The sequence below is a fragment of the Labrus bergylta genome, chromosome 16, assembly GCF_963930695.1.
Source record: "Labrus bergylta chromosome 16, fLabBer1.1, whole genome shotgun sequence".
NCBI lineage: Eukaryota > Metazoa > Chordata > Actinopteri > Labriformes > Labridae > Labrus > Labrus bergylta.
The window spans coordinates 16446568-16469261 of NC_089210.1; the positions used below are offsets into that span (position 1 = coordinate 16446568).

At 41.5% G+C, this 22694-nt stretch overlaps 2 protein-coding genes and 1 long non-coding RNA gene across 3 annotated transcripts in view; 1 reads left to right on the forward strand and 2 right to left on the reverse strand.

Moving 5' to 3' along the window:
* LOC136183010 (uncharacterized) overlaps positions 1-16717 on the reverse strand; it is a 25169-nt gene extending 8452 nt beyond the window's left edge. Inside the window, exons 1-2 of the long non-coding RNA XR_010668855.1 lie at positions 14063-16717; positions 13560-13636 (exon numbers count right to left, since the gene is read on the reverse strand). This is a non-coding gene — a long non-coding RNA (uncharacterized lncRNA). The remainder of the gene's footprint in view (positions 1-13559; positions 13637-14062) is intronic.
* Positions 1718-12468, forward strand: kcnj12b (potassium inwardly rectifying channel subfamily J member 12b). Its single transcript, XM_020653236.3, has 2 exons — positions 1718-2400; positions 8204-12468. Exon 2 carries the CDS (start codon positions 8345-8347, stop codon positions 9629-9631), a length of 1287 nt encoding a protein of 428 aa, XP_020508892.1. The 5' UTR covers positions 1718-2400; positions 8204-8344; the 3' UTR covers positions 9632-12468.
* Positions 16718-17919: 1202 nt separating the features above from the next.
* On the reverse strand, positions 17920-22437 carry tufm (Tu translation elongation factor, mitochondrial). The gene is made up of 10 exons (XM_020653209.3): positions 22332-22437; positions 21614-21660; positions 21391-21529; positions 21091-21257; positions 20717-20986; positions 20416-20548; positions 20169-20273; positions 19441-19592; positions 19158-19277; positions 17920-18374 (listed from the first exon to the last, which is right to left on the reverse strand). The coding sequence occupies exons 1-10, from the start codon at positions 22366-22368 to the stop codon at positions 18207-18209; spliced, it is 1338 nt and encodes a 445-aa protein (XP_020508865.1). The 5' UTR covers positions 22369-22437; the 3' UTR covers positions 17920-18206.
* Between the last annotated feature and the right edge of the window lie 257 nt (positions 22438-22694).

Below are 22694 nucleotides of genomic sequence, written 5' to 3' on the forward strand. Positions count from 1 at the left end.
AAGAAAAGAACAAAGATGACGATGTGGATAAACAGACATTTTTTTTTTAAAAAGTGAGAGGCCGAGAATCTGACAGACTCCCCAAAAAGTAATGGATTTAGTTACCCTATCAACATTTACAATTGTGAAGTTAATGTGCATATTCAGTTAATGTGCACACTTGTCCTCCTGTGAAGATATCTCCAGTCTCACTGCTTTTGTAACCACACCCAACAGCACGAACGCCCCCACATAGGTCAAATATTGTTTCCCTTTTAAAATCAGAAAACTGATACTCCGACTTTCACGGCTTAGCTTCTTTGGAGGCCGACATTTTGCAGCATGACACACACCTTCCACCCAAGGCGTGTCTCCGCGATGGCCTCTTGTGAATCTGGGTCAGGCCGGTACTGGAAAAAAACTGATCCGGTTTCTGACTTGTGAAACAAACACAAAGAATTACAAAACTCCCATGCCGAGGCGTGCTGTTTAAATCTGGCGAGCTGCTCTATGGAGGGAAGCGTCCGTCTGTCTTTTGGTCAGTCTCAGGTGTCTGGACAGTTTTAAGATTGAATCCTGTGTCGCTTGTGTTTCTGTTCACGCAGTCCAGAAGACGAACCTGACGAACGACCGCTGCATTCTCTTTCTCTCACAGCAGCTTTCGGTCACGTTTTTAAAGGGTCAAAACTGTCCATCATTATATTAACAGATTATATCGTTTGAAAACACACAAAGCATCAAAATATGACATTTTTCTTTTAAGTTACATTTTTAGGCCTAGAGACAGAAAACATCGGGAGGAGAGAGCGTTGGAATGAAATGCAGCAAAGGGGCCGAGATTGGATTTGAACCCATAGACCCTGCGATAAGGACCAAAGCCTCCATACCTGGGGCGCTAGCTTGGTCTCTGGACCACTTTTTGAAGGTCTTGTCTCGGAATTGAAATTATTTTTACTCAGTCTTGTCTCGGTCTCGGACTGGGCGGACTCCGGATTATAAATCAAGACGGGTCACGACCACTAGTGGCCGGCTTTTTTTCTGCATCATTACTGTGATAAAAAGGAAAACGCAATGAATTTCTGGGATTCATTCATAATTTTTTACCAGAGGTAAAAAAAACAAGTGAGTGACACGCCCACTACACACAAGATGATATTTTAGTGATATTTATGGTCTTGGTCTCACCCTGCCATGGTCTTGGTCTTGACAGATTCTCGATCCCTAAATGTCTTGGTCTTGTCTCGGTCTCGGAGCACTTAGGTCTCGAGTTTTCCTTAGTCTCGGTGAGTTTGGTCTTGACTACAACACTACTATCCAGTGCCCCAAAATATAAACATTCACGACGACCATGTTACAGCAATTCAAAGTCTGGGGTCTTTCATCTGGAGTCCCTTTTCTTTCTGGATAAGTGTGATCTCTCTGATACTCTCAGAAAATAAAGAATTTATTCAGAGTATGGTCCTGTATTAAAGATTGTTTGATCACTCCTTTGTTTCCATATTTTCTTCTGTTATGGGTCGATTCACTGGACCGTTCTAGCCAATGAGCCCAAAGTGTCATTCTGATTGAGGTGTTAAGAAATGCAGAGGTGTTCTCCATTCCTCAAAGAATAATTTAACCTTATCAGAGAAATCCATTTGAGAAGTTGGTCTCTGGGGTACAGGTCAGTCCTGAATAAACCACTTGGTTCCTTCAACTCTTGCACTGCTGACCAGCGCTGGAGCAACACTTGGTCGGGGGAGAAGCATGTAGTCTCCAAATGCCAAGTTTCTACAGTGACACGGTGAGAGGGAGGGGGAGGACGAGAGCTGAGCAGTGAGCAATAGTTCACTGGATGTGGGATACAGAGTGGGATCTGCAGCAGAGCAAGATCAGATAGCACATCTACCAAGAAAGTGAGAGACTGTTGACTGCATATGACTCTAAAATAAGCTTTGAGGAATCGATTTTTTGATTGGATCGGACCCCACGGCTCACGTGAGCCACACACACATTTAATTTGGGATCGCTGTGATCAAGACGTCGAGGGTCAAAACAAGGCTTCACTGCTGTACTGAAGTCATTTTCTGACTCTAGTGTGTTTCTGATCGACTGGATATCTAAGGAGGAGTAACTTTTGGAGGACTTGATTGTGTGTGATTGTTATGCTCTCCTTGCTGAGGGGGGAAAGAGACGTGTTTAAACTCGGAGGCAAAGACATGAAGGTGCACTGGGGACGCTTACTTTTCTGCCTCAGGAGGAAAGAGTGGTTCTACCCATAAGAGGAGAGAGGAGCCATCAGAAGCACCGAAGAGCACAAGAAGAGAAAGATGCATAAGAGAAATTAAAGGAAGCCTGAGGAGAAATATTAGCAGTTAGCAGTTTGGCTAAAAAACTGGGAGATCTCAAAGGAAGCAAAAGTTGGGAGCCCTTGCACACGAGGTGAGTTGTTTCTGATTTTAGACGGAAACATTTAAACTGATTCTCTGGCTTGTGGAGTGTGTGTGTGTTCAGTTTAAATGTTGAAATGGTTCAGTTCTTTGGCAGGGAAGTCGACTAATCTCTGCCCGAGCACTCAGATCACAGCCCAGCAGGCAAAGTGTGGCTCCTGAGAGAGCCGAGGAGCCGTCACACAGAATATCAGATATTAATATCCTTTGGACACCCAGAGTACTGCTTCCTAGCAACTAGAGCACTGAGGAACACACACACTCACACACACAGGCACACACACGCACAGGCACACACACCAGCATACATAACTACTCAAAAAAGAAAAAAGTCACTATGGAGTCTGAGGTCTTAAAAATGTCGATTTGAATCGGAACAGAAACTGTAAACAGAATCCATCTTCTACTTGTTGACGTGACCTGCTGTCTCGTTACCCGTTCTGCAGGGTATCAGCGTGCGGTAGAAACACCACTTGGGTTGTGTTTGTTTTTCCATTCACAGATTTTAAATTAAATTCAAACTCCAATCCCTTCATAGCTCCACATTATAAACGATAAGGTGCTTTATTTTTGGTGTTTTTAGGGATTTCTCTTATGTGCGTCCCAAATCACAAACAATAATCAACATCCACCAAGACTATAATTACCTTCCTGCGTTACTGTTCGGTCTAATTATTACTCCTATTTCACATATTTTATAACATTTTTAATTTCGTAGTGTAGTAGTTATCATGATAAAGCGGGCTGAAATGATCTACTGTGTCGGCTCCTTCATTATTTCGTTGTGCACTGTATGATCTTGTTTTGGCTGTCCTTTCTCTATGCTGCTGTCATGCATCTTATCTTATACAGTGGAAGTCAAATGTTTGGACACAAGTTATTATCTTAAAGACATTTTGATCTAAAGGCTTATGTTTAAATGTTTGACATGTGTTTCTTATATAAATAGAAATAGTGAAGTTGATGCCTACGTATGCAGTGGCAATTCTAGAGCCTGTTGGGGCCCTCTAACCAACATTCAGCAGGGCAAACGAGTGCTGTCAGGTGGGGCCCCCTTAGGAAGGTTACCAACTGTCTGCAAAATTTGCACATTTTAGGCCGCCTTGCCTGTTGACAAGCAGCGCCTCTGCACGTATGTATGTATTTCTTTCCAAAATAAAAATAAACTGAAATATTTTGGTTTTTATTGTTTTAATATAAACTATTATTCTTAAATGTGTAAAATTGAAAAAATAAAGAAAACCTTCTATTAGTAGATGTGCCCTAGATACAGCTTACAGTAGCTATATCATAATTATATAGTAAACTGTATTATTGATATTACTCTTTCTGCTGTGTGTCCAAACCTTTGACTGGTAGTGTTTGTCATATTTGAATGTTTATTCTGTCTTATTGAATCCCTCTGACAGCAGGAGTGATGCTGCTCTATATCTGTCTGTCTTATTTTTACCTCAGATACTTTTTTAACACCAAAAACACAAAGAAAATACTTGTATTTGTAAACATTATCAGTAATAAACCCGATTCTGATTCTGTAAAACATCAACAGAAGCAACAGGTCGTCACTCAGAGAAAAACAACTCTCCCTCTAGAATTTGTGCTGACCTTGTGCTGACCTTAGGTTGACGTGTTGTCCTCTGAGTTCCTTGAGTCCAATGTGACAGTGAGGCAGAGGCAGATTTTAATACTTGAAATGAGTGAAGTTCCATCAGAGTCAGCGAGTCAATCATTTAAAGAAACAGAGAAGTCAAACCTCAGTAAAGAAACATCTCTAATTACAGCTTAAAAAGACATGAACATAGCACGGCGCTGAACGACAAGGAGCGGATTTATCTGCAGAGTTTCAGTCTCATTCATAATACAGATATAAAAAACAGACCGTCAGAGTTTATTCTAAGCATGGTAGTGTCCAATCATCTCTTCAACGCTGTGATGGATTCACATTACATTTTATGAAGACATCCACGATTCCCAGACTGACTCCTGCACACTTTGGGGATGTCCTGACTTCTCCTCTAGCGCCACCAGGAGGTTGAAACGTGTTTTTAAGTGATTGAAAATAATCTGATCATTGAGCTTCATCTTCAAGACTCATTTTCAAACTGTCCAGCATATTGTGTTTGTGACTAAACGATCTAAGAGCTCATCAGCTGTGCTGTTTGTTCGGTGCTAATTGGCCAATGTTAGCTAAGATGCTAAGTTGGTGAAGATGGTATAAAAAGTATTTGTAGCCAGAATATTAGGAAAGGCGAATTCAAGATTTATTTAAATCGAACACAGAACTCATAATCCATCCATCAGCTATACCACTTGTCCCATTCAGGGTCTTAGGGGGGCTGGAGCCGATCCCAGCAGTTATTTGACAAGAGGCGGGGGTACACCCTGAACTGGTGGCCAGCAAATCCCAGAGCTGACATTTAGAGACAGACAACCAGCCACACTCACATTCACACCTACAGGCAATTTAGAGTCACCCGTTAACCTAACTAGCATGTCTTTGGACTGTGGGACGAAGCCGGAGTACCTGAAGAGAACCCACACATGCACGGGGAGAACATGCAGACTCCACACAGAGAGACTCCTGTCAAACGGGGATTCAAAACAGGAACCTCCTCGCCGTGACCACTGCACCACCCTGCAGCCTAGAACTCATAATATAACGGGTTATTCAAATCAGAATTTGATTCCCGTAATTTAAAGGATTTAGGAGTTACCGAGTCAACAAGCCAATAAAGAAAACGTAAAATCAAATCTTGCTTTTGTTCTTATTGTGCTGGAACGGACTAAAAATACCGACCTGAATAACGTAAATTAATATCTTCATACCACACGGTTAGCTGAAACTCATATGGAAGATACAACTTCTTATTTTCCTATAATCAACAAGCTGAATGTTCTTAAAGCTGCAGTCGGACTGATCAGAATAAAGGCCCTTTTTTTTAAACACATAAGGCCCTGATCTAATGCAATTCATTCTTAGATATAAAACCATTACTATGTGAGACTGTCTCCTCTGCGGTGCCAAATGTTCTGCCTCTCTTTTGCATCTCGTATTATTTTCCAGTTCTGCCTCTCAGGGGAATCACAGCCTCATCTCAGCGCTCCAGTGCCTCTATTAGTCTTGCCAGAGCCAGTTGATGCCTACGTATGCAGTGGCAATTCTAGAGCCTGTTGGGGCCCTCTAACCAACATTCAGCAGGGCAAACAAGTGCTGTCAGGTGGGGCCCCCTTAGGAAGGTTACCAACTGTCTGCAAAATTTGCACATTTTAGGCCGCCTTGCCTGTTGACAAGCAGCGCCTCTGCACGTATGTATGTATTTCTTTCCAAAATAAAAATAAACTGAAATATTTTGGTTTTTATTGTTTTAATATAAACTATTATTCTTAAATGTGTAAAATTGAAAAAATAAAGAAAACCTTCTATTAGTAGATGTGCCCTAGATACAGCTTACAGTAGCTATATCATAATTATATAGTAAACTGTATTATTGATATTACTCTTTCTGCTGTGTGTCCAAACCTTTGACTGGTAGTGTTTGTCATATTTGAATGTTTATTCTGTCTTATTGAGTCCTTCTGACAGCAGGAGTGATGCTGCTCTATATCTGTCTGTCTTATTTTTACCAAAAACACAAAGAAAATACTTGTATTTGTGAACATTATCAGCAATAAACCCGATTCTGATTCTGTAAAACATCAACAGAAGCAACAGGTGACCTTGTGCTGACCTTGTGCTGACCTTGTGCTGACCTTAGGTTGACGTGTTGTCCTCTGAGTTCCTTGAGTCCAATGTGACAGTGAGGCAGAGGCAGATTTTAATACTTGAAATGAGTGAAGTTCCATCAGAGTCAGCGAGACGATCCTGTGAAATCATTTAAAGAAACAGAGAAGTCAAACCTCAGTAAAGAAACATCTCTAATTACAGCTTAAAAAGACATGAACATAGCACGGCGCTGAACGACAAGGAGCGGATTTATCTGCAGAGTTTCAGGCTCGTTCATAATACAGATATAGAAAACAGACCGTCAGAGTTTATTCTAAGCATGGTAGTGTCCAATCATCTCTTCAACGCTGTGATGGATTCACATTACATTTTATGAAGACATCCACGATTCCCAGACTGACTCCTGCACACTTTGGGGATGTCCTGACTTCTCCTCTAGCGCCACCAGGAGGTTGAAACGTGTTTTTAAGTGATTGAAAATAATCTGATCATTGAGCTTCATCTTCAAGACTCATTTTCAAACTGTCCAGCATATTGTGTTTGTGACTAAACGATCTAAGAGCTCATCAGCTGTGCTGTTTGTTCGGTGCTAATTGGCCAATGTTAGCTAAGATGCTAAGTTGGTGAAGATGGTATAAAAAGTATTTGTAGCCAGAATATTAGGAAAGGCGAATTCAAGATTTATTTAAATCGAACACAGAACTCATAATCCATCCATCCATTAGCTATACCACTTGTCCCATTCAGGGTCTTAGGGGGGCTGGAGCCGATCCCAGCAGTTATTTGACAAGAGGCGGGGGTACACCCTGAACTGGTGGCCAGCAAATCCCAGAGCTGACATTTAGAGACAGACAACCAGCCACACTCACATTCACACCTACAGGCAATTTAGAGTCACCCGTTAACCTAACTAGCATGTCTTTGGACTGTGGGACGAAGCCGGAGTACCTGAAGAGAACCCACACATGCACGGGGAGAACATGCAGACTCCACACAGAGAGACTCCTGTCAGACGGGGATTCAAAACAGGAACCTCCTCGCCGTGACCACTGCACCACCCTGCAGCCTAGAACTCATAATATAACGGGTTATTCAAATCAGAATTTGATTCCCGTAATTTAAAGGATTTAGGAGTTACCGAGCCAACAAGCCAATAAAGAAAACGTAAAATCAAATCTTGCTTTTGTTCTATTTGGAAGATACAACTTCTTATTTTCCTATAATCAACAAGCTGAATGTTCTTAAAGCTGCAGTCGGACTGATCAGAATAAAGGCCCTTTTTTTAAAACACATAAGGCCCTGATCTAATGCAATTCATTCTTAGATATAAAACCATTACTATGTGAGACTGTCTCCTCTGCGGTGCCAAATGTTCTGCCTCTCTTTTGCATCTCGTATTATTTTCCAGTTCTGCCTCTCAGGGGAATCACAGCCTCATCTCAGCGCTCCAGTGCTTCTAATAGTCTTGCCAGCTGGAGGAAACAGAAGATACGTCACATAAAATGGCAGGGCATTGGATTAGCGTGCTATTTCTGTACCTTGTTGATCAGAGAAACATGAATAACATTGTATAAACCACTGTGTTCCAGCCAAGAGTAGATAAAGGAGGCAGAACAGAAAATCAAATGTATGATAATAAAGTCATTAGAAATTAAGTTATAAAGAATCCCTTACAGCAGTGGTTGCTCCACCCCCTACTTGTATCTAAAAAAAAACAGTGGATAATTCAGAAATCAGAAGAGAGAGTGGGGAATGATTTGTGGGATAGAAGCCACAGGTCATACATGAACTCAGGTTGTCTGCTTGGAGGATTGTAGCCTCCATACATGGGGCTCGACCTAACCGCTAGGTCATCAGCACCCTGAAATCATGACGTTATTGATGAGTTTTCTTATGTATGCACATATTGTGATAAGGATGATTGCGATAAATGATGCAGCACTGTTATGATCTGTTTCAGCACAGGTACATTTATTCATATTTAACTTTAGGGTGATGCACTTTTTCTTCACAGAATCGACACTGTGGCAGATTGTTGAATACTAATATTTGACCTTTCCCTCCTTCACAGACCACTTCTTCAGTTCCTCACGTCTCAATTCCAGTTGTTACTGAGGCTGTTTGTGGACAGAGCTGTAAACCTTCCCATGAGCCGGGTCAGTTTTGTGTGAGCCAGGCTGTTTGAAGCCGCGTGGCTGTGCCCCTCCGAGGCATGAGTGTGGGAAGGGCACACCACCACCACCACCACAGCTTCCCGTCCTGTGAAGAAGAAGGCCTGAGACTCAGCGCCATGCCCGCTGTCGGCAGCTTCGGCAATGGAAAGATTCACACCAGACGTAAATACCACAGCCGGTTTGTCGGCAAGACTGGTCAATGCAACGTCCATTTCTCCAACATGGACGAGAAGTCGCAGCGGTACATATCTGACATTTTTACCACTTGTGTGGACATCCGCTGGAGATACATGTTCCTTCTGTTTAGCCTGGCATTTGTGGTGTCCTGGCTCACCTTTGGCCTGGCATACTGGGTAATCGGGCTCCTCCATGGCGACATGGACCATCCAGCAGGGGACGACGGTTTTGTCCCGTGCGTCACTGAGGTCAGAACCTTCGTGGCGGCGTTCCTGTTCTCCATTGAGACCCAGACGACCATCGGTTACGGCGCTCGCTGTGTGACGGAAGAATGCCCGGCGGCCGTCTTCATGGTGGTCTTTCAGTCCATCATGGGCTGCATCATCGACGCCTTCATGATCGGTGCAATCATGGCCAAGATGGCGAGGCCCAAAAAGCGAGCGGAGACTCTACTGTTTAGTCACAACGCCGTCATCGCTTTGCGTGACGGCAAACTGTGCCTCATGTTCAGGGTTGCTAATTTAAGGAAGAGCCATATAGTAGAAGCTCACGTTCGAGCCCAGCTGGTCAAACCTCGCTTCACAGAGGAAGGCGAGTACATCCCCCTGGATCAGATGGACATGAACGTAGGCTACGACAAAGGCACCGACCGCCTCTTTCTGGTTGCTCCTCTCACCGTCATACATGAGATCGATGAAGAGAGTCCGCTGTTCGGCATCAGTAAGCAAGATCTGGAAACGTCAGACTTTGAAATAGTCATCATACTCGAAGGGTTGGTTGAGGCCACGGCGATGACGACGCAGGCGCGCAGCTCGTACCTGGCCTCAGAGATCCTGTGGGGTCACCGCTTTGAGCCGGTCATCTTTGAGGAGAAGAGCCAGTACAGGATAGACTACGCCTACTTTCACAAAACATTCGAGGTACCATCCACCCCCAGATGCAGCGCCAAGGACATGGAGGAGAGAAAATTCTTAACATCTGGTGCCAACTCTTTCTGCTACGAGAATGAGCTGGCCTTCATCAGCAGGGACGAGGAGGAGGAGGAGGGGGAGGCAGGGAAAGACAGGAAGTGTTCGTCAGATTTAGTGAATGAGCAGGCTACTTCCGGGCGAGATCCAAAGTCCTCCCCGAAAGAATCAGAGATTTAAAAGAAAAAGGGTTTTGGTTTTGTTTGTTTTTGGATGCAGTGAAGCATCATGGGACGAACCCTATGACTGTCACTTCTTCTGACATGAGGATACCACTAATGACATTGATGACAAGGATTTCCATCATACAAGCAAACTTTAAAGTCGAACGTTTCTCATCGGATTAACTTTTTATCTTCCTGAGAGGCTCACAAAGATTTACCAAACGCAAACACAACTGTATTGTTTAAATTAGCTGACGGCCGTAGTCATACAGTGCATGTCATTAGCATAGCTTTGTATGAATATTTTGGGAAATGTTTCATAATAGTTTGGTGAGAATATCTGTAGGTGCTGTTAACCTTCCTCAAATACACTTTATAAACCTGAGTGTGGAGTGATGAAACATTAACGAAAAACAGACCTATTCCTCCAGACTCGTGTGGTAAACACAGAGATGTGGATCAACACTGGATTTTCAACTTCATGATTTATGTGAACAATAGGACTCTGAATAATATATATTATATGTAATTGGAGGACTTGTTAGTGGGTGTAAATAAACGTGTGTATGGGCTGCATGTAACAGCGGGAGACTCAAGAGAAAGAGACTTCAAAACAGGAAAAAAAAAAGCTTAACGGTCCGTGATGTGTTATTATGCCGCTAAGCCTTTAATCAGGTCGAACTATACGTCTCTGTCTTTAACTTTCAGCCAGCAGGGAGCCACTGACAGATTGGCCGATGTAACGACCTAATGAGCATTTGCTCGTTTTTGCTTCTGGCTTTACTGTTACTTCACCTTTCTATGCTCTCCCATGTAACACATGCAGTTAGCTATGATAACAGAGGGAAGGGTTTGCACTGGAAACCTGTTTATGTTACTGAAACAACAGGTCTTTGATCTCAGGAAGAAGTAGACTAAAGCAGGTTTATCATTTGGATCTGTCAACAGATTTCATCAACCGATCTCACAAGCCACCAACTTTAGCTTTTTCAAATATGCACCCCCGGAAATTTCTAGACAATTTTCGGAGGACGGCTCCTGAAATCCTCCTGATCTTGTTGTTCACACATACACCTCGCAGCGGGACACTCTCCCTGTCAGAAGGGGGGGGGGGGGGGGTCTCCTGGGGCATGACATGACATAAATAGAACAATGTTGAAGTAAGGGACGAAGCAACAGAGTCCTCTATACGACGCTATAATGTTGAATATTTGTCTCTTTATCAATGATCTGTGTAGAGTGGAGAAGAAAATACTGGAGAACATAATGCAGCAGTTTCATTACATGCACGAAGATCGTAGTGGTCACAAGCAGACAGTCCATGGTCGTGTGGTTATTGTGGTAATGTCATCACCGACCCCTCCCACTTGCTCGAGGTGAATTCTCCTGATTATATCCTGCTGCGTTCTCATCACTCGGATTTTCTGCTTAAATATACTAGGGTGCTGGGGCGCTGGTGGCGCAGTGGTTAGTGCGCGCGCCACATGTATGGAGCCTGTCGTCTCAAGCGGGCGGCCCGGGTTCGCTTCCCGCCTGTGGCCTCTTTCCCGCATGTCGTTCCAGACTCTCTCTCTCCCTGATTTCCGACTCTATCCACTGTCCTCTCTGTCCATTAAAGGCACAACAAGCCCAAAAATAAATCTTTAAATATACTAGGGTGCTGGCAGGAGAAACTTTGGACAAAGTCAGGGAGAAAATGTGGCCGTTTGCACTCAGACATGGAGCTCCTCCTCAAAACTTCAGGAGTTTTGTGCAAGCATGAATAAGGCTATACAAGCGTATTGTTCCAACACTATAGCTCACTTTTTATCGTTTGAAACACACTCTTTTCAAAGTAAGAAAAGGGTCTTACATAAGCACTTGGACACATCATGATGTCCTGTCTTAAAGACTGAAGCCAAAACATGATTCAGATTTAAATCCTTTTTATATTCATCATTATAATTTCTCAAGAGATATTATAGAAACAGCCGTCCAGCTGGCCCTGGAGTAGTCGTCATCACTATCACGTGTTTCTGCACACATGCACAGCTTGTAGGTGTGCATCCTAGTTTCTCTCTGACCTGCTCATGGATCACACATGAGTGAATTAATTCTTATGAGAAGTCAAACATAGTCGCACAGACCTCTAAAAACATAGGTTATATGCCCTCAATGGTGGTTCTAATAATGAATACATGATGTATGTCATATAACAGCTGATGTTGACTTTCTATTGGCCGGTGCCGTTATCCTCTTTTCTTTGTTTTAATAGGGCAGGTACAGGAGATATTAGGTCACACTGAGCACCACAGCTTCACTTATCTCAGGTGAGATGAATTATTTCCCCCTCCCCGCTCCTCTAACTAAAGCTCCATGTGGGTTAACTCGTTCACCAGACTGCGACTTCAGCAGAGCTCAACACGTTTGTATTTATATCCTGCTGACTTGTGCTGAAAACATCAGAATGGAGGTTACTCTAGAAAACAAATGGTCGTTCCTCTGAGCTAGTGCAAAGATCTTCAGCATGTCTTATTTGTACATTTATCACGACGATATTGTAAATATATCTATCTTAATTTTGGGGCTTAAAGGTCATCTCAGCTGTTAGAGGCTAAGCAGTAATAGATTATTTAAAATATCAGTGTTAATATCATACGTTTCTCGAGCAAAGCAGGAACCTGTTTGTTTTTTTCTTTCTGGACTGATCTCTTCTTGTCTTCCACTAAATGCAGTTGAAGCAATCTGAACTCTGAGTGGCACCTTGTTTTCTCCTCACAGGGTTTTTGTTTGTCTCACAGGACGATAATTTGTTGAATTGACAGACAAATAAAGCTTGTTGATACCTTAATAAAATCTACCACACAAAGCCAACAGTTTTCTTTTTTTTCTCACTAACTACGGTGATAATTAAACAATAAGCATCTTCTGAATGTACTTGTTGTAAAGATAAATCAAATAAAAGCAGCCATGGAGCAATAAGGAGTCCGGCTTTGGATAATGGAACGGGCTGTGATTTGTGGCTGTGATTTGGTGGAGCAGTATCTGGTTGGGGTCAGAGGTTTCTTCTTTCACTCTTATGCAATCAAACAGGCATGTCTTTGCATGTACACACAACACTTGGCAGTCCTGCTTGATTTCACTGCCCTGCAACCTTGATCACTGAAATAGAGATCACATGCACATAAGGGAGCACTCAAACACAAAACAACAACGGAAACTTAGGGGTACCTCATGGAGTTTCCAGAAAATTATAATTATTAATAAAACAGTGACCATTAAGTGTCAGTGTCCTATTGCCCAAACACAGTAGAGTATCAGAGGATGACCACACTGACTGTTTATAAAGATGGAAGTCTCCACCTGCAGCTGTTGTACAAATCTAAAGCCAAAATAACCTCGAAACAGGAGCGGACAGATTGCATATCTGGAGTCTGTGTGGTAGAGATCCGGTGCAAACAGGACTAGAGGATTCTCATTTGTCCACAGAGCTGTCAATCATGGTGTGACCCACTTTTATAGATCAAGAAAATAATTCAAACTTCTAAGAAAAATGAACACTCTGACATAAATCAGCATGACAGGAACAAGCTTTTTCATGAAACCAGACTTTTAAACTTCATTATGATTCTAGTAAAACCTAAATTGATATCGAAACCGGTTCCCATACTAATTAAAAAGTAGGAGTTCTAGACACACCATACTCATATTTATACTAGGCAATTTCTTGTTTTCAAACTTCTGAACATCGTCTCAGATTTTACAGAAACACTGTCAACGTTCCAGCCTGAGAGAGCTGCAGAGCGCTGGATACTACAAAATGAAATTGTACCCTGATGACACAGTCGGCACAAATACAGCACAGCCATGATGCTAGTTTCAACACCTTCATCAGAATATGAAAAGAGCGGTGCAAAACACCACAGTATGATGAATTAATGTATTGATGAATAAATGTGTCTTACCTCTATGTAGCTGACAATCTGACTTTTGCAGAGATGTTTGCCCTGACCGTGTCTGAGTCCTCCAAACAATCCACGGACTGGAAGAGACAACAGAGGAAAGAACAAGGTGTGCTTTTTTTAATGTTATTGCACATTGAGTTCACACATTCAAAGTCTAACAGTCAAGGTTGCTTCACAAAATGCCTCTAACTTAGAGCTCAGAATAGTTTTTGTTAAATTGAAAAATCTGTGATAGCTTCTGCAAACAGACTGAATAAAAACATTCATTCGTTGATGAGGATATTCTTTAAATTCCCATCAAATCTCATCAGTCATCACTGTGTGTATGTGTTTGGCTTTAGAATAATAACACCCAGGTGCTGTTTTATGTAATAATCCTAAGGAGCTAAAAATGGACATACGTGACATTTGACTTTCTTGGCACAGAAACATTTAGCAGAAGATGCCGCCATGCTAGCTTTAAGAAAGCTAATTAAGGGTCAAATGAGAGTTTAATTTCTCACTTCATGCGAGCTGTGTATCCTCCGAGATGAGCTGGGTGATGGAAGGAGCTCTTAGAATAAACCGGGATGCATCCCACCCACTCAGCCGTGTTGGAGGACGAGAAGCGTGGAGGGTCAGTGTTCCAACATGCAGAGTGGGCTGCTCAGAGGTAAATTCAGACTTAATTGCAGGGGCTCTTTTCTTCGCTGGTTTCCTTCAGCTGCCTGGAGGAGGTGGAGGCTGGAAGAAAAGTAACATGATGCAACAGCTGCACTCCCTTATTCTAAAACCAGAACTTCAGACATTTTAGACCTGAATCATGTTGATCCTGAACTTTCAATTACAAATAAATCAATTCTGCCAAAGACTGTGTGAACTTGTTCATCAAATAGCTACCTCGCTATACAGAGAGTTAAACACGTTGCACATCCAAAACTTTCATTTTTGATAAATACTGACATTGTTGCTCATGGAAGCAGAGAAAGATCTTACTGTGTCTTAAATGCATCTATTTCAGAAACCAGGGTAAACTAGTTTTTTATCTTGTAAAAATCAACTTCATTTCACAAAAAAAGGCTGTTTTCTTTTCTCCCCTTTTCAAAGCCCCTGAAGGCTCGAGTAAGAAAAAAAAGCTGTTTATAAATCTCCTCCATGATACACTGGGAAGCACAGATTTGTAAACTGTGCGCACAGTTTTGCATCACAAGACTCGTGTAAAATAAAAAAATGAGAATGTTCTAAATCCATTCCCACTGTGTCTGCAAAGCAAATCCAGGAGCAGTTTATGATTTCTTTTCAAAGTTTGGCGACATCATCAGTGGATAGATTTCTTTGTCTACAATTAAAGATGAAGATTACAAGCTGTAGATGAAAATTAAGACTATCTGGTGCAGCTTTATCTATCTTTTATCTTGGCTATTGTTTGATACAGATGCATGCTCTGGGCGGTTACATTACTGTCAAGGATAAACAGACAAATGTTAGAAGGGTGTCTATGTTGGGAATAAAAAAAGTATTGGATGACCACCCATTTATGTAAGACTCTTACGTGATAAGATTTGAATCAGGATCTGTCTGTGTTGATGGGAAATGGAGAGGGAGGGTTGGAAATACATGTTGTGTTCCTTGGCTCATGGACGTGACATCAGGACTGAACAACTGAAGGAAAACAGTCTGAGCATCTTGGTGATATTATATTGCAGCCTTGTTTCCATTCACAGACACATCTGATGGCTCAGGGAGTGTCATATTATCATTATAAGGGGTGTGGACAGCTCAAAGGTTAGAGGGGTCACCTTGTGAATGGAAGGTCACTGGTGGGAGTACAGCAGCTGGACTGGGAAAATCTGACCAAAAGGAATGGATCCTGAAATCAGTAGAGAAAGAAAAGAAAGAAGACTGTGAAAAATCGTCTCATTATTAAAGAGAGGCTACACAAAGAAGAGCATACTTAAATTATCATCACATTAAAAAAAAAACCTTACAACAAAGAACTTTACTTTTAAAAATTCATCTTAAAACTTCTCCTGATTCGCACAAAAGAAGTTGACAGATATATAACCACAAACAAGATGTTGTTGCTCACAATTATATGATGAACACAGATATCTGGCAGCGTGTTATCTCATCCCTCTTTGAGGTTGTTGCCAACATGAACAGGTGAACAGATCACAGGTGTCTCCTGACTCAGTAAACATCCATCACAGGTGACGTCTGCTTTGACTCACATTTAGTGTATCAGCAGCACTCATAAAAGACAGTTAAAGCCAGTATCAGTAACCGGCAGTACATATCAGTATTTACTGTCTGATCATCTTTATCTCTGCAAGTTATTTTGCCCGTGGAGACATCAATCCTCCAGCTGATCACATCACTCAGCAGTACGAGCCGCTCCAGCCGCGTCCCCTGCAGACGTACAGTATTTGATTACAGCAACAGGCTGATTATATTACAGGAGGCACTGACTCAAATACCTCGAGCGAACACAGAGCAAATGCACAGCTTCCTGCAGGGGAAGATCGAGCAGAGAGACCGGCGAAAGGACACTGAATTCAAAAATTATGAAATACTCATTAGAATAATAGCCTACAGTCTCTGTCTCTACCTGATGATAATTTATCTCTAGTGCTCTAATGTTGTTTGTCTGTTTTTTTCTTCTTCTACTAATTTCCAGTAGCAGAGAAGGGGAATTGTGGGTAGCTATGGTGGGGCTGGATTGTTTATTTCATTGCAAGTTTATTCTCGTTAGCGAAAACTAACGAAAAAAATAGAAGTAAAATGTAAAAAACTGTTTTGTTAACAAAATGAAAATTAAAAATGAGGCTTTACCAAAAAGCAATAACTAACTGAAACTGTATTGTGTGTCTACAAAACTAAATAAAATAAAATTTATAGAGAAAATCACTTTAGTGTTTCGTCTTTGACACAAACATACTGAGTGACACTCAGCTTACACTTCCCATTTGTCTCAGGTACATCAGTTTACATTACATAAGAAGCTGCTGGATATCATTCCCTGAACCATTTACAATACAGAGACAAAAAGAAACGAACACTAAAACTTATAAAAACTAAACTAAAATGTATAAAAACTTAAATAAAACTAAGCATTTTCACAAAATAAAAACTAAACTATCAAAGTATCATAAATAACTTTTAAGAACTGAATTAAAATGAAAACTCAGATTCATCCACGGTAACCATGGAAACAGCGCTACGTACATGTAGCTGTAGCTCTCGTTAGCTCTAGACAAAGCTCATGACAGAGATAGCTTACTTTTAGCTAACTTTGTGACTTACAGAGCAGCGCGTTTGGACACTCCTCTTCTTAAAATGTCCTCTTGCTCCTTATAATCCTCTATTTTTTTTTTATCAAATTAGCGTTTCCGGTACAGTCTGTGATAATTAGCATCGACTTTCCTTCCTTTGATTATCGTCGGCAAACATAACGCAGCCAGCAAGAATTACGTGTATTTCACTAAATAGATTAGAAACTCGTAGTTTAATACAGTCCATGAATATTTACAGTATGGTAGCTTGTTTATTTGTTTGTTTTTACCCTTGTGGGGATCAATAAAGTAAATCTTTATGTAACCTGTTCATGAATTCCCGCGCATGCAAAAACGATTGACACGATGAGAACCAATCAGATCGCTCTTAGCAGCAGAGGTCAACGGTCAACTCCACCCACCTAACAGGAAGGCACGTTACAATTTTTCTATTTTATTTTTATTTTAAAGGATACAAAACAAATAGATTTGTCCATATGTACTCAGGAAAAAAATGGCATTTCATTATAATTTTTGGTACAACATTTCAGAGAGGGTCTCAGCCCTGTGAAAACTTAAATACTGCAAAAACATTCTACACATATATATATATATATATATATATGAGCCAAACTTTGAATCCGTCCCCTCTCAAGACTGAAAATGATCAGTTCTCACAGCATATTAAAACATAAACTAAAGCAATTGAAACTCACTTCTGCAACTGATCAACCCCCCAGTCTTTAGAAGGAATTATTTCTTCACTAAAGCTCATCAGAACACGTTTGGTTTGACATAAAATTACTGTCTTACTTTGCTCATTATAGTTTTTATATAATCCTGAGATTATATCGATTTGACTTGTTGAAAAGCTCTTGAGGCATCTATTCGCTGCCCTCGTGTGGTGTAATGATGTCATGACAGCAGAGCTTTTTTTCACTGCAGCAGTCTTTAAATGCAAAAGGATCCTGATTTAAAATGTAATAAGCAAAACCAGTTGTCATCGAATTCATCTAAATAAATAAAAATAAATCTTTCTTGTTCTATAAACTTTGTTCTGTTGTGTTCATTTCTTGAAGATGATCCAGCGAGCACATGCTAACACCACAGAAGAAAGGATGGATTTTATTAAATACATTTTATTACATAAATGACATTATTTTGACAGTCTGGCCCTTTAAACATAAACATAGTGCTAAACATAACATGTACTCTGGTTGGGTGGAATTGCACAAGAAAGCCATGCATTCCTTTTTGTCTTTTTTGAGGTTTGTTTTTTGTGTTCCTGTTCTGTATTTTAATATTTGTATAATTATTCGATAAAGCCAGCCACATACGACCCACTCCACATCCATTATTGGACACCCCACCCAGGCTCCCTCTGCAGAGTTTCTGTTCAGCCCCAGTTGAGCTCTTCTTCTGTAGCAGGCAGGAGGTCTGTAACCAGGCCGGTGCCGATGGTTTTGTTTCCGTCCCTCAGAGTGAACCTCTGACCTTTCTCCAGAACCATCGGCTGGCGAAGTGTGAGCATCAACGAGGTGTCCTCCCCGGGCATCACCATATCCTGGACAGACACAAGAACACACAGGTGAGTGGTTACTGTGATTCAAAACATCTCTTATGTGCTGCGTCACTTCTTAACCGACTATTAAAGAAAGAGAACATAGCAGGGTGAGGCGGCTTTGACTTCCTACGCTCCTCAAATATTTAAGAATCTGTCAGAGAACCCGAGGCTTTCTTAATCTGTTTGCTCTTTAAACTTTTTATTTTCTGCTGCTTTCCCATGCCTTCAACTTCTTCTTTAGTTTCACTGAATCATTTTAATGTGCTCTTTATTTCCTTTTTCATCTTTTAATCTAATCTGTTGTATATTCATGTAGTATAGTCACAATAAATGATTAAAACATAATGTCAAATCTCTTTTTTTAAGCTCTCTGACTGTTCTTAATGATTAAATCACCCGACGTATGAAAGGTGCTTTAAAAATAAATATGCCTCTTCTTCGTTGTAAACTGATCTCATTTCATTTTGCAGAAACATTAAAGAATCCAACACATTGAACATGAGATTATATAAACTTATTTTAGGGTCAGTACCTTCATCATGTAAAAACTGTTATCATCACAGCTTGAAATGAAAATGAGACATTTTAGTTGTAAAGTAGAAATTAAGTTTTTCTGCAGTGTTTACATTTGACTTCTTGTTGTTTGGTGTTGTTGTCCCTAAAGACTAAATGTGTCCAAACGACGGACATTGCTTCCATGTCGGGGATTGGACGAGTTGTCACATGACTCTGCCCTGAAAATAATCGTAATAATAATAACAACAAACACACACACACACAAACCTTTTCTGCGGGCAGAGTGACTTTGCAGGCCATGTCCCAGGTTAAAGAGAACATGACGGGCATGAAGTTGGTCATAAAGGGTTTGTGTCTGCCTCCCTCCTCCTTACTCAGAACGTACACCTGGTAGAAAGGGAGCACACACACACACACACACACACATCAGTGTGTTTCACAGAGGGGACTGTGAATTCTGGCTCGTCAGTTTGCTTCTTAAACGTCTGGATGTTTAAAGAAATGTCACAATTTCATGGATAAGAACTGTCTGAATCTTTGTGTGTCAGACCTGGGCCTTGACTTTCCGGTGAGGCATGATGGCTCCAGGTTTGCACATCACCATCCCTCTCCTCACATCCTCTCTCTTCAGTCCTCGGATCAGAGCGCCCAGGTTATCTCCCGCCTCGGCCCGATCCAGAGACTTGTGGAACATCTCGATACCTGAGACAAAGAGGGCGGAGGGAAGGTGAGACTCCTTCTCCATCAGCGGGTTAAGAACTTGAGGCCATTCATTAGATCATTCCTTACACAGGCAGACGTGTGACCAAATAGGAAGAAGTAACAAAACATGTCTTAGGAAAGAGTTTGTTACCATGAGCTAGTGTTCTAGTACTCATAATCGGTCTGAGTCTCCAGACCACTTTTTGAAGGTCTCCGTCTCGTAATCAAAAGCATTTTTGCTCGGCCTCGGACTGGGCCTACTCCAGATTTTAAATCAAGATCAACACTGACAGGCTATTTGTCCACCTCATTACTTTGATTAGAAGGAAAAACACCTCTTTCTAAAAGAACAAATAACTTGAATTCATGATTGATTTTTTTTTTTTTATTAGGCCCCTGTGGTCGGCCATGTTCTTTGGCCAGTCAACAATTTTATCTGCTTTTGTATGTTTCAGCCTCTCATTATTCAGCTTTTCCCTTTTTTTTTTTTAGTGTGTTTCCTTTATGTTTTGGTTAATAGTCTTGTGCACATCACAGGTCCTTCTCTGAGTTTCTGCTGCTTCTTCCGTCACTCACCTGTAACCACCGACTTGAAGCTGCGGTTGTGGCCCACAAACTCTGCCTCGTCTCCTTTCTTGATGATGCCTCTCTCCACGGTTCCCGTCACCACCGTACCCCTGCCTGAAAGACACAACCAATAAGGACGAGTATTTAGAGCAAGTTCATAACATGTTTTTATTTAATATTTGAAATCTCAGGATCGGTGCATATCCATCATAATATTTCACCTTCAAAGTTTCTATGTGTCTTATAGTTTTTATACCTGGGATTGAATAAGCGGCTTCGATGGGCAGAAGGAAAGGTTTGTCCAGCTCTCTTTTAGGCAGCGGCACGTAAGAATCCACGATATCCAGGAGCTTCATCACTGCATCAACGCCGAGTTCAGGCTGTCTGTTCTGAGATAGAAGAGTCAAATCACAATCAGATGACTCACATGAGAAAATAAAAAAAATGTATAAGATGTGCGGTGAATTTCTATTCATGATCAAGTTACTTTCAGGTTAATCGTTTTTATGAGCAGATTATCATTCTCTAAAGATGAATGGGTAGCGATGCTCCCTCACCTCCAGAGCGCAGAGGGCGGAGCCTATGACCACAGGTGTGTTCTCGCCATCATAGCCAAACTCTGTGAGCAGCTCGCGGATCTCGATCTCCACCAGCTCCAGCATCTCCTTGTCCTCCACAGCGTCTGCCTTGTTGATGAAGACCACCACGTGCTCCACGCCTATCTGCCGGGCCAGCAGGAGGTGCTCTCGAGTCTGAGGCATCTGGCCGTCAGTGGCCGCCACCACCAGGATGCAGCCGTCCATCTGGGCTGTACCTGTGATCATGTTCTGGAGAAGAAATCAGAGTATGTTAGTCTACGTTTGAAATGCGCCAGGAAAAGAAAACATGGTGCAGCTAAAACAGAGCGGTGCCATGTCAGAAAGCCGATTACCTTGACATAGTCAGCGTGACCTGGACAGTCTGTGTGAGCGTAATGTCTGTTGGCTGTGGTGTATTCTACATGAGAGGCGTTGATGGTGATTCCTCTGGCCTTCTCCTCAGGGGCGTTGTCAATGTCTTCATACTTTTTAAAGTTTGCACCACCAGCATCCGAGAGAACTGAGGAGAAAAAAAAAAACACACACACAAAAGGTCATTTTATCAGATTTTCTTGTTTTGCAAAACTAGCAAATGATGCAGCTTCTCTAACTCACACACAGCACGAGTTAAACGTGGCACTCGGTGATTCTACCTTTCGTGATGGCTGCAGTCAGGGTCGTCTTGCCGTGGTCCACATGGCCGATCGTTCCGACGTTCACGTGGGGCTTCTCTCTGCTGTAGGTCTTCTTGGCCTCTGCAGCAAAGGTCCGCCGGCTCAAAGGCACAGCGCCCTATGAGAAATAAAACAACACTAAGATATTGCCAGATAACAGAAATCCACATGACACCGTCTTTGGTCTGAAGTTCATACTCACTAATTTCAAGGAGCTGTGCAGGAGGCTCGGCGAGGACAGCTGAAGGGCTGAGAGGAGGATTTCAAATTATATATATATGTTACAACGATTATTAGACAAATTCATATTCAAACTCTATGAGCAGTGTTTCATGTCTGTGTCAATGTGTGCAGACATCTGTTTATATAAGATACCCTCCATCCCTCATTAACATTGATTGTCTCAGACATCTCTGTTCACTGTATAGATACTGTAACATATGAGTGACGCTTGAGCTCCTTCCACCTGCAGTAATGTTTCATAACATGAATGGGACACCGAGTTTGCATGATGTTTTAGAAGTATACTTGTTACCTTAAAGCAGCTGCAGCTGTCATTAAGCTAACAAACCCCTCTGCACCAGAAGGGAAATCTCCTCTGTGTCTTTTTCCGTCAATAAATAATCTGCTTTTAGCTTTCATTCATTATAAATCAAACTATCTATGATATAAGATGATTTCAATCAATGATCAATGGTCAGTAAAATGCCCGGCTAACTGTGTACTTAGCTAACATTATTTGGTAACGTGACCTTGCTCTGCTTTCGGACAGACAGCATCATCTCTTTTTATAGTAAAGATCAGATTATTGCAGACATAAACAACACGAGCGAGAAAACAAACAAAATTGCTAACAAACAATAATCTGTCGAAAAATACACGTTAGGGAGGACTCAGCACGTGAAATAAATGATTTTTACCGGAGAAACATGCACGCAGTCCCACAAGCGCCGCCATCTTGGATGGTTGGACTAAACAAAGACGATGAAACTTTCAAGAGAATAACCGTCAAGCTCGAAACACTCGTTCAAGCTGGCAGGCTCTACTCTACATCAAAACATTTACCGGTACATACAATACTGCTTGTGGCAAGAAATTTGCAGATTTATTTAAGATAACATTATTTGAAATTTTGAGTTTCTTCTGGAAAGTATTTTTTTTTGCCCACTTGAATTTCAATGTGACACATACACATTATTTTTATTATGAATCTGAAAAAATACCCTTTGAACTTGTATTTTCAACGTATATAATATTTGTAGAATGTATACATTTCTACTTTG

What these genes read in the sequence shown, in the direction of transcription:
- tufm (XM_020653209.3), bottom strand. Translation starts at nt 22,368, where the DNA reads ATGGCGGCGCTTGTGGGACTGCGTGCATGTTTCTCCG. An exon ending in GACTGCAGCCATCACGAAAG is followed by an intron (nt 21,258 to 21,390) that starts GTAGAATCACCG and finishes TTTTCTCCTCAG; the next exon opens with TTCTCTCGGATGCTGGTGGT. An exon ending in AGCCGCTTATTCAATCCCAG is followed by an intron (nt 20,274 to 20,415) that starts GTATAAAAACTA and finishes TGTGTCTTTCAG; the next exon opens with GCAGGGGTACGGTGGTGACG.
- kcnj12b (XM_020653236.3), top strand. Translation starts at nt 8,345, where the DNA reads ATGAGTGTGGGAAGGGCACACCACCACCACCACCACAGCTTCCCGTCC.